The 12,711-nt window shown below is 32.8% G+C and overlaps 1 protein-coding gene across 1 annotated transcript; it reads right to left on the bottom strand.

The window, feature by feature from the left end:
* Positions 1-8,910: 8,910 nt before the first annotated feature.
* On the bottom strand, positions 8,911-12,235 carry LOC109003829 (probable trehalose-phosphate phosphatase D). Its single transcript, XM_018982143.2, has 11 exons — positions 12,044-12,235; positions 11,785-11,925; positions 11,613-11,684; positions 11,419-11,511; positions 11,240-11,296; positions 10,750-10,851; positions 10,550-10,627; positions 10,322-10,391; positions 9,383-9,453; positions 9,138-9,230; positions 8,911-8,973 (listed from the first exon to the last, which is right to left on the bottom strand). Exons 1-11 carry the CDS (start codon positions 12,233-12,235, stop codon positions 8,911-8,913), a joined length of 1,032 nt encoding a protein of 343 aa, XP_018837688.1.
* Positions 12,236-12,711: the final 476 nt, after the last annotated feature.

Below are 12,711 nucleotides of genomic sequence, written 5' to 3'. Positions count from 1 at the left end.
GTTGTTAAAAAAAAAGAGTTTTCATTGGAATGAAGAGGCAAAAATGACATTTCAAAGGCTGAAATGGGCTGTAACTCAGCCACCAGTTTTGGCTCTCCCGGACTTTTCCATACCATTCATAATTGAGTGTGATTAGGGGTGTAAATTTAAACCGGTAAATCGGAAAACCGGTCCGGACCGGACCGGACCAGACCGGTTTTACCGGTTTTGAACCGGTCCGGTCCGGGACCGGTTCTTATAATATGAAAACCGGCCAATTCCGGTCTAGTTCTGGTTTAGGGATTTTTTAGACCGGACCGGACCGAACCGAACCGGTTGATAAAAAAAATATTTTTATATATAAGTTTTATACAAAATATTATATATATATTAAATATTAATATATATAAGTTTTATATATAATGTATAATTATAAATTTATACATTAAATGTTAATTTATAATTTCATATATATATATATATATATTCATATATGAAATAATTTCATATTATAATTTATAAATGATTACATTAAATGTTAATACAATATATAAGTTTATAAATAATACTAATAGTCTAATATAGACTATAGACTATAGTTATACTTATAATTAATACTAAAAGTTTATAACTAATACTAATATTAAATATATAATTTATAACTAATATTAATATATAACTTATAACTATACCAATAGTCTTAAAAAAATTGGAAAACCAGACCGGACTGGACCAGACCGAAAACCGGTAAAACTGAAAGTACCGGTTTAAGAGAGTAACCGGTGCGTAATCGGTTTTGAAAAATACAAAACCGATACATACCGGTTCGGTCTTAGATTTTATCCAAAATCGGACCAGACTGGATCGGTTACACCCCTAAGTGTGATGCTTCCGGGACAGCAATAGGGGCAGTGTTGGTGCAGCGAGGAAGACCTATAGCGTTTTTCAGCAAGGCTCTCAAGGGCAACTCCCTCTCATTGTCTACCTATGAGAAGGAGTTATTTGCTTTGGTTTCAGCTGTATTAAAGTGGAGGCATTATTTGTTGAGGCGGACCTTCGTGGTTGAAACTGACGAACAAAGTCTTAAACATTTGCTTGATCAGAAAATTGGAACTCCTATGCAGCAAAAGTAGATCACTAAATTACTTGACTACGATTTCGTTGTGTAGTATAAAAGAGAGTCCGAGAATAGGGTGGCTGATGCCCTATCCCGTAAAGATCAGGAATCTGAAGGGGCACTAATGTTGATCACCTTTCCTAATGTGGAATGGGTGGATGACTTGAAGAAGGCCTATAAGGGGGATGTGCACTTACAAGATTTGATGAAGAGCTGTTCAGAAGGTAAGTTAAGTTATAACTATACCTTGAGGGATGGGTTACTGTTGTACAATAATAGATTATGTATTCCTCAACATGAGGAATTTAAAAATAAGTTATTGGAGCTGTCCCATTGCAGTCCGTGGGGGGGACACTCGGGTTATGACAAATCTATTCATCGGATGAGGAGGGATTTCTACTAGACGAGAATGAAAAAGGATTTGAAGAAATTTATTAGGGCATGTGATATTTTTCAAAGGGTTAAGGTAGATAACACTCTACCAAGTGGCTTACTGCAGCCATTACCCATACCATCTCAACCATGGACTCACATCACCATAGATTTTATTAATGGTCTTCCCATGTCACAAGGGTATGACTGTCTATGGGTTGTAGTCAATCGATTGACTAAGTATAGTCACTTTGTGCCCTTAAAACACCCATATACAGCCAAGATAGTGGCTGATTTATTCCTCAAAAATATCCTCAAGCTACATGGGTTACCCTGCTCTATAGTTTCTGACAGAGACCCAACTTTCACAAACCAGTTTTGGCAGGAATTGTTTTTCCTACAAGGGGTTCAAATGTCTATGAGCACTGCCTATCACCCTCAAACTGAAGGGCAGACCGAAGCCGTCAACAAAACAGTCGAGAATTACTTACGGTACTTCACAGGAGATAGGTCTAAAGATTGGGCAGTGTGGATTTCACTTGCAAAGTGGTGGTATAATTCCACTCAGCACACATCCATGAGGATCTCACCCTTTGAGGCCCTCTATGGTTACCCCACACCCCGTTGGCTGGATTACATTCCAGGAATAGCTCGGGTACACTCAGTGGACATCACTCTATGCAGCAGAGACCAGATATCAAAAATACTCGAGCAAACTCTATAGCAAGCCCAAATCCGCATGAAAAAGTATTATGATTTGAAGAGAAAAGAGCTACAATTTGAAGAAGGTGAATGGGTATACCTGCGCTTACAATCGTATCGGCAAACCACGGTAGCTCACCGGCGCAACCTCAAGCTTGCACCATGGTTCTTTGGTCCATTCCAGGTTCTGCAACGTGTTGGGGAGGTAGCATACAAGCTGGATCTGCCTCCACCATCTAAAATCCATCACACTTTTCATGTATCCCAACTCAAGAAAAAAATTGGAGTTAAAGTTTCGGCCAAACCTTCACTACCGCCGGTAGATGAGCAAAGGGTTCTATTGCCTGAACTAGAGGAAGTCCTCAGCCGTCGCATGGTCAAGGCGGGGAACAAGGCAAGAGCCGAGTTGCTCGTTCGCTGGCACAGGCAAGAGGCGGCAGACGCTACTTGGGAAAGTTATTCACAGCTGAAGGAACTCTTTCCCCACCTTGCGGGCAAGGTGTTCTGATGGGGGGAGTGTAACACATCTGCCGGCGTTGGGTTGACCAGGTGCAAGGAGCGGCGGCGGCTGGGCGAGTTCGGGAAGAGAAGATGGAGTTAGGGTTCGCATAATGGGGAACTGAAGTGCCGAAGTGTTATGTGTGCGTGTATCTAAAGTGAAGTGAAGTGAAAGTGAATGGAGTCTTGGGCTGGGCCCAACAGCGTGGGCTTAAGGATTTTATACCTAGGCCGAACCTTGCTTGGATTCATCTAGTTAATTCATTTTGTTATTTTCTTTATGATTTGTTGTCAACTGGGCTACCCAGATGTTATTGTTTTCTTTTACTACAGGCCCATGGCCTTTATTATCACACTGTAAGGTTCTGCTATGTAAGGCGCCGTCATGTGCCTAAGGTAGTCATAAAAAATCTGAGTAAAAGTTTAGCATTTTCTTCGCCTTCTACATTCTCTCTATTACTTTTCCTGAAAAGGCATCCCTTTGGGAAGCTTTTTCTAGTAATAATTTCCAAAGTGTTACACACCCATTTCCGGTATTTTTTTTTTAAATAATTGTGGTAAGTATTGCGTAATATTTAAAAAAACAAATTTTGAAATTTATTATTAAAAAAATTAAATTTTTTAATACGGATTCTGCAATTATTATTATTTTTTATAAAAGTTACCTAGTATTTACGCACCACAATTACAAATATTATTTTTCTTTTCTAACAAATATGCTTTATTTGCGGAAAAGATTAAAAAAGAGGACCAAAAAGATTTTATTTGAGCTCTTTTCAGCTTGATTCGTAGTCTTTTAGCTGCTCGTTAAATTTTAATATAAAATAATGAGTTTGCTTTGGCATTTAGACTTCATTGGGTTACGTAGTTCAGATAAATTTGATTACGTAATTCAAAAAGTCATATGTGAATTGAGTTTTGGTATGGATTGTGATTAGTAGGGAAAAAAAATTCTTGTTAGGGCATTTTTATCTTGTTTTACGATTGTAAACAGGTTTTTAATATTTGAAGTATAAAATGTGAACTGCAATAAATAATTTTCAGTTTTTAGTAAGAGAATTCCAAAACCTGAGCATTTATTAAAATGGTCAGGAAATTACTATTCATGCATTTGAGGACAAAATAAGAAGGAAAATAAATATAACAACATCAATATATTATATTTTAAGGTTATATTTTATTATTACAATTTTTTGGGCAATTGGTAGATTAATTTAGAAAATAAATTATAAGGGTAATACGTAGGCCCGGAATTATTTTTAACATAGTCTAATTCTCACATTTAAAGCCCAATAAAACCAAAGTGAAGCCCAAAGTCTTATATATAAAGCCCAACCCTTCCCAGTTAACCCCCCATACGTGATGAATGCGAAAATTCAGTCCTTATTACGTGAGTTCACGTTCACGTACGTCTTGCATCATGCCTACGTCTGACCACTATGCATATATTCCTTCTCAATTGCCAACTAAGAGCATCCTTATTGGCTTAGCCAAATGAAAAAGTTGGTTAAAATTTATATAATTAATGTCAAAAATATCACACATTAAATTAGATAAATCTAAAATAATTTAGATTTTTACTACAGTGGTTGGTTAAATATGAAGAACCACAATTGATTCACCAAATATTAAAATACTAATTTCTCACTCCAAACAAATATTAAAATATTAGTTTCTCACTTCAAGCAAAAATACTATTTGATTTGTAATTAAAAAATTTAGATAGAATTTTAAATGAGTTTAATCAAATATTTTTTTTATTAGTATTAATTATTAAATGACTTTTGAAAATATGATTTTTTAATATTAATTTAATAGAATATAATTATTATTAACATTTAATTGGTAGAGATATAAAATGTGATAAAAATAATTTAAATAAAAAATTATTAAATTAATAATATTTTATTATTATATAGAGAGTGAATGGATAATCAAATGTGGGGGTTGAATTTAAATTGAATAGGCAAATATAAAAAAGTGTGATATTGGCTAAATTTTGAAGATGAATTTGGTCAAGCCAATGAGGATGCTCTAATTACGCCTTATTTGAAAAACAATTTTTATTCTAAAATTCTCTCAATTAATTTTATTTCATCTTCTTAAATATCATTAAAATATAAATACTTTCAAATTAATCATTACAATTTTTTCAAACTAATTATTACAACCTTTCCAAACTTAAAAAAAAAAAAATTCAATTTTTTCAAATCTCCAAACAAAAATTATATTAAAAAAGTATATCTAACAATATTTTAACTTTATAATATTTTTTATTCAAAATTTTCTCTTTCATTTCTCAAAATCCCATAAAACATTAACTCAAATTACCTCCATATTATTTACAAACTATCTTACTACTATTCAAAAAATTATAATCTCATCTCACTCTCTAAACTTGTCCTAAATCTGCAGAGAAATAAAAAGAGAAATGATATTTACAGTCGTGGAGTGCGTAAATGTTGCACATTTTTTTTTAAAAAAGTGAGTAAATACATAACTCACACGAAAAAAAAATTAATTTTTTTAATAATTAATCTTACTTTTTTTCAAAACTATTGCATGACACTTATATACTTTATGACTGTACGTAGCATTACTTAAAAAGAGACTCGGAGGATAAAACCTACCTAGCTAGATAATCAAGAAAATTTGTGGCTTGGGGAGTAAGAACATGATTTTGGAAAAAATTATACGCAAGTTGTTATATTTGGAAAAAATTATATCTAACAATATGTTAACTTAATAATTACTTACGTACCTTGATCGAATAGGTTGGTAACCAATATTAATCATGAATTGATCCATCCATGCACATACATATTTTTACTGTCCCGAATCATGTTTTTCACGCGTCCTTCTAAAAAAATCATGTTTTTACTCAAAATCATGTTTTTACTACCCAAGCCACAATTTTTCTTGATTATCTAGCTAGGTAGGTTTTATCCTCCGAGTCATTTTTTGAGTAATGTTACGTACAATCATAAAGTGCATAAAGGTTGTGCAATCGTTTTGAAGAAGAGTAAGATTCATTATTAAAAAAATTAAATTTGTTTTTGTGTGAGTTCTATATTTATTCATTTTAAAAAAAATGTGCGGCGTTTATAAATTTCATGACTGTAAACATCATTTCTCTTTTTCTTTTTCTGCAAATTTAGGACAAGTTTAGAGAGTGTGATGAGATTATAATTTTTTGAATAGTAGTAAGATAGTTTGTAAATAATATTGAGGTAATTTGAGTTAATGTTTTGTGGGATTTTGAGAAATGAGAGATAAAATTTTAAATAAAAAATATTATAAAGTTAAAATATTATTAGATATAATTTTTTAATATAATTTTTGTTAGGAAATTTAAAAAAGTTGATTTTTTTTTAAATTTAAAAAAGTTGTAATAATTAATTTGAACAAATAGTAATAATTAGTTTGAAAGTATTTATATTTTAATGATATTTAAGAAGATGAAATAAAATTAATTGAGAGAATTTTAGAATGAAAACTGTTTTTCAAATAAGGTGTAATTAGTTGGCAATTGAGAAGGAATATATGCATGGTGGTCAGACGTAGGCATGATGCAAGACGTACGTGAACGTGAACTCATGTAATTATTCGTCACGTACGGTTGGAATATAACGCCAACCATTCCTGCCAAATTCAGGTAATTAAGTTGCTTGTAGATATAAATGCAAGTGAAATAAAGCACGCTTTTGGATAATTAAAGATTTCTCAGAATGTTTTTAAAGAATTTCTTAGGGGTGGATAATTTTGGATAGATCAAATAGAGAATATATACAAGTGACGTTTAATTTAGGCCTCGTTTATTTTTTTGTAAATGAAATAAGATAAATTAAAATTAAAATTAAAAATTGAATAAAATATTATTAAAATAAATTCTTATAATATTATTTTTATTTTGAAATTGAAAAAAATTAAATTTTTTATTTTATTTTATTTAAAAATTTTAATTATTAAATAAGATGAAATAAAATAAATTTTAAAAAATTCTAAAAACAAACATAGCCTTAATATTTTTAAGGACAGCATTGAATCATTTTCATGAATAACAGAATAAGTATTATATGATGACACGACCTAGACATTTCTTTTTTTTTTTCACTTTCGAGTTTCGTCCGTCATTTCGATGGAACTATTGTATTATATATTAATTGAAAAATGATATTTACGATTGTGAATGTGTAAATATCATATAATTATTTTTAAAAAATGAATAAATATGAGATCCACATGAAAAGAAATTAATATTTTAATAATAAATTTTATATTTTTTTAAAGTGACTGTACGGTATTTATACATTCTATGATTGTATGTAGCATTACTCATATTAATTTAGAACAATGATATACACAATATATTATATCACAATATATTATATAATATATTATAAAATAATATTATTTATATAAAATATTTTATAAAAATATTTTTAATTTAAAATATAATTATATAAAATATCGTAAAAAATATGAAATGTAAATCACTTTTTATTAATTTATATTATTAGAAGTCTATAACATCAACATCAGTCTTTGTAGTAGTGGTTCAAAATTGCCAGACAGGTTCTCGGGATCAACAAATTAGTCAAACGCCTGCATGCATGCGAGAAAATATATGTATTTTAAAATTCAAAGAGCAACCGACGTTAATTGCAAGTACTGTTGAAGATGCTTTCTTTTATGGAAAACACTACTGTACCTATTTTTTTTTATTTTTTTATTTAATAATTAAAGAATTGATTTTAAATGTATTGGTATATTATTTTTTATATTTTAAATTTATTTAAATATGTTAAAAAAATGTGAAAAAAAAAATAATAAAAATAACGCTGGGCGTAGTAGCCGCACCCTTCTTTTATTGAGATTTTAACACAGTACTACTTCCTGCGGACGGCGCACATGAGATATCACAGGTTGGTCATGAGACAAAACACTCGGTCCAAGAATTCACGATCGATGATCTGTTATTTGACTGCGTAGCAGTCTATGGCCATGTAGTTATTAGTACTATATATATCTGTAAACTAATAATTAATTGAAGAATGTAACTGAACTTTAGTAGGAAATATTGCCCAGAAAATGTGGTTCTCGCAGTTCTCAGGATCGTCTTCTTGGGGTACGTATTCCACTACTAGCTTATATATGCATGGGAAGACTCCAGCTTACAGCCTGTGCCTGTGCCTGTGCATGTGGGAGTCATGTGCATCTCATGTGTATCATGTCTTCTTCCCAGATAATTTACAACTAGATCGATATATATATATATATAATCTTGATGATCTTATAACACTTTTTAAATTACCAATATGCACAGTTCAAAACATTACTCTAAATGTTTACATGCAGTTCATGAATTATATATATATATATATATATAGTGCAGAAATGCAATGTTGAGAATTAGGTACGTAGAAATACATAAGTAATTAGGAATGTGTTTAAATATTGCATGGTTATACTAATTGACTACTCTATATATAGTCTATATGTACATGAGTTGATGTTGTTTGTTAAATCGAGACCGTTTAAACACCGTACGTACAGGTTCCATAATTTATCCAGAAAGCTAATTTTCATATGAATAAACTATTATTTATTGAAAAATATTTTAGACACAGAAAATTATATAAAATAATTTTACAAACTGACGTAAATTGATATGATAACATAAATTATAAAATTATTTTTATTATAAAATAAAAATAATAAATTAAATAAAACTACATTAATTTACGATATTACTTTTCTGAAATCCGTTTGCGACAACGTACAACATTCCTCTTATTTATTACCTTCTTCATGATGCTACACTTTGCTGAAAGCCCGGCCTGAATCACATGTAGAAGCTAGTACGTACTAATTATATCCCAAGTTTACCGTGTACAATTACCTAGCTAATGCACGCAGGCCGGCATCATGCTGATCACGTGCTAGCTTCTGCCGTAAAAGTACTACTTAATTCCAATAAGGGCATGCGTATAAATTATAATATGCTTGTGCATGTATCATGATACATATCATGTATGTATGAGAGAGAGAGAGAGAGAGAGAGTATGTTTCAACAATTCTAGGGAGAAATTCATAATTTCTCACAATTTTGGTCAATTACACTCTCTAAATTAAGAAAATACATTAATTAGTAAACTCAAGACTTAATTATTGTAACACTAAGCAAAAATTGATCCCACCCAAACATTATGGGACCAATAGTTGCTGTAGGTCATGTTTAATTAACCTTGCAGTAACCATCTCTTCCTCTCCACCAGTACCAAACGCCGCAAAAATTCCTTAACCTGCAATAATATTTGACGCGACGAAATATATATATGTCAAGCTGACATAATGCTACTTGATCGAAACCCAAACCAATATGTTTACGGCCATAAGGTTAATTAAAAGATAGATCAAACACAAAATTAGTGCATGCATGCATCTTAGTTTGGATTGAAAATCTTGCCTCAAATGGTTCTTGCAAAGAATAAGTGGCACTTGTTTCCTTTGCAACTCTAGAAACAAGGATCCCAAACCCTTGCCCTCTATCGCGCAAAACCTAATCAATTAATTTAGTGTAAATTACATGAAATGATAGCTATCGTACGTGTTTGAAAACATATAAATATATATATATATATATATATATATATATATATCTGATAACTTATAAGGAGAGGAACAGTAGTGTAAAGATATTCAACTATGCACCTTGAACGCATCCTCGTCTGTTTGGTCATCTCCAATATAGATAGGCAAAACGTTGCTAGAATTGGCATATCCTTATAAAGACAAACATTAATTGGGTTAAGAGATTAAATAGATCATGATCTGGACAATGTAAAATCACCACTTATCCCAAAAGCTTAAGCTAATGGGAAGAGGTCGATTTTTATTATTTATTTTATATCTTAACACTTCCCCTCACTTGTGGGCCAGACTTTCTCTCAATAAGTAGGTCCAACAAGTGGAATATTTAATTAAATTGGGTAGAGTGTAGAGTCAGGGTTCAAACTCAGGACCTTTACTCTGATACCATGTGAAATCACCACTTGTCCCAAAAGCTTTAAGTTTAAAGCTTTTGGGACAAGTGGTGATTTCACATGGTATCAGAGCCTGCCACAGGATGAATGAGGGCCCACACTACTTATTCCATGACAAGGATCAGAAAAAATACTGGCCTGCACGTGAGGGAGGGTGTTGAAAAATAATCTTACATTGGCTGTGGACAAGGTCTTGGACATGTTTATAAGTAATGTGGGATTATTCCTCAACACCCTTGTCCACAGCCAATGTGAGATTATTCCTCAACACCCCCCTTCACGTGCTTGCCAGTATTTTTTCTGGTCCTTATCATGAGATAAGTAGTGTAGGCCCCCATTCGTCTTGTGGCAAGCTCTGATACCATGAAGAAATTAATGGGTCTAACTCATTTCATAAAATCGGTTCAACAAGATATGATTGTTCATTACTTATAAACATGTCAAAGACCTTATCTACAGTCAATGTAGAATTATTCCTCAATAGACAATAAGTACTGATCCTTTAGTCACCTAGCTATTTATTTGACACCAAGCTAGGCCGGGATTCATGCATGTATTCCGACCTTGCTGTTTTTTCAAAAGAAACTGCTTCAACGACAGTACTCACCTAGCGACTCCAGCAAGAATTCGAGGGCTTTGCCCTTGTCCCACTTGATGGTTGGACGGATCTCCAGCACCTGTTAATTTAATAATATATTGCCCGCGGGCAGGCCAGGCATATTAACGTACTGAAAATTTGGCCACAGTTACAAAAATCTCTGGATTTTTTCTGTGTCGACTTGTACCATCGATCTTAACACGAGAATCGAGCTAAATAATATCAAAGTGTACGTACCTTCCTCCCTCGAGACAGTTTAAGTTTAGGATACGCACTGAGCACCATCTTAACTTGTTCTGTTAATTCAGCCCATCTCTGAGGCGCGCGCACGCAGGAAAATAAAAAGATCAACTTTGTTATTGTCGTTATACGTAGGAACTAATTAGCTAGGATGTATGCCTGGAAAAAAACAATCGAATAAAGTGGGTTTCGATTACCTTTTCTTCAACACAGCGGAAGTGTACGGAGATGCAAAACTTATTATTTTCGACCTTTGCTCCGGGGATGGAACTTGTTTTGTTTAACAAGGTTTTGCACACCTGAAGTAATACAGTCACTATATATTATATATATATATATATATATGAGTCTTCCAAACATTTAACTACCTTTTGATCTATTTTAAGTTGTATAATCACTATTTATCTCAAAAGTTTAAGCTGATGAAAACAGATAGATTTTATTATTTTATATCGTAACACTCATTCTCATTTGTGAGCCTGACTTTTCTTTAATGAGTATGTCTAACAAGTAGAATATTTAATTAAATATGATAGAGTGTAGAGTCAGGATTCGAACTTAAAATTTCTACTCTGATACTATATAAAATCATCGCTTGTCCCCAAAATTTAAACTAAGGAAAAGAGGTAGATTTTATTATTTTATAATAGATGATTTTTGCTTGGAGATAAGTAATCGGATAAAAACCTCGTTAATCATGGGTAGAAACTCAGTAGCAGCTTGGAAGATGACTGCTTGATTTCCCTGGATGATCATAAAATCGAGAAAAAAAATTGTATGAACGGCAAGAATTAGAACCAAAAAAAAAACAAGGATTATTATTACTAGGATACTTAATTTTTGTACAAACTACATGATCAACTCACTTTATTCCATTTTCGACGTTTGGATGGTCCCTTGATGTCCATTCCGTGGCTACCTGCATAGTATAGTTCTGCTAACCTTACAAAATTATAAACCTGCAAATTTGATTACCAACGAAAAAGGGGAAAAAATCAACAAGTACTGTGTATAGCATAAAAGACTTGAAAGAATTTTATATATAGTTCTGGAAAAAGACCTTATCCCTGCACCTCCCACTCACTATAGCCGTGGGGAAGTATGCAGCAACATCCCTTACAGCTTCTCTCATCTATTTAAAGAAAATGCGCATGACATTTGAGTTTACAAATTAATATGATCAACCAAGCATGAACGACTCGATAGAGATCAGGATATATAAAACTAATTACATCTTTCGACATAAATGCTTGATCAGGATCATCAACAATCGGAGAGAGGGTGCCATCATAATCCAGAAACATCACAATCTGCTTTCCCTTGGAAGCTGATATTATATGCTCAAAAATCTCTAATGCTGATGGATAACGGAGCTGTCGTCAAACCATTAAGAAACAAACACAATCCAAACTCACATGTAAATAAGACAAATTATAACGGAAGAGATTAATGCAGTAGGATCATTATCTAGAGAGAGAGACCGACACATACAGTCCAGGAGCTTTGCTCTTCCGTTTCAGGCGGGGAGGCCGTGGATTTGATTTGGGTAGGCGAGGAAGATCTCGCCGAATCAACACAGGCACTGGCCCTGGCTCCTTCTCCTCCAGTTTCAAGACTCTTCAAGAGCTGCTTTTGGCATATGGCGATGTGCCGGCCACCAAGTGCAACCAGCGGCTCCGTCATGGCGGGCAAGAACAGTTCTGACTTCGAGGCGGCCGCTCTAATTTTTCCGATACACGATCATGTGCAATCCTCAGAAACCATGCACCACATTCTGCTTAGTCATTTTTTTTAATATCTTCAACCCTGCATTTATAAACACAAATAACATATTCCGTAGATAGAAAGAAACTACAAAAAAACGTTAAAAATGAAACAGACCCCCATTGGAATGGTTTAACCTAACCCACGTAAGCTGTTGTGTTAATTCCTATACCTCACCGTTTTGAGTAGTTTCTGAGGAATGAGAGGTTAACGAACCAGAGGTTAGAAAACAGAGCTGGAAATGTGTGAGCACGATCTTGGGCTGAAACACATGTATTACAGAATAAATATCAAAAGCAAAGTAAAATAAGATGAAAATATTTTAACCATGAGATAATTACACGAAAATAAATTATAAATTGATTTGCCAGCTTAATGTGATGTGAAATTACTTT

The sequence above is a fragment of the Juglans regia genome, chromosome 8 (assembly GCF_001411555.2).
Source record: "Juglans regia cultivar Chandler chromosome 8, Walnut 2.0, whole genome shotgun sequence".
Lineage (NCBI taxonomy): Eukaryota > Viridiplantae > Streptophyta > Magnoliopsida > Fagales > Juglandaceae > Juglans > Juglans regia.
The sequence above is the reverse complement of the archived record's forward strand: the minus strand, read 5'-3'. Positions and strand labels throughout refer to the sequence as shown.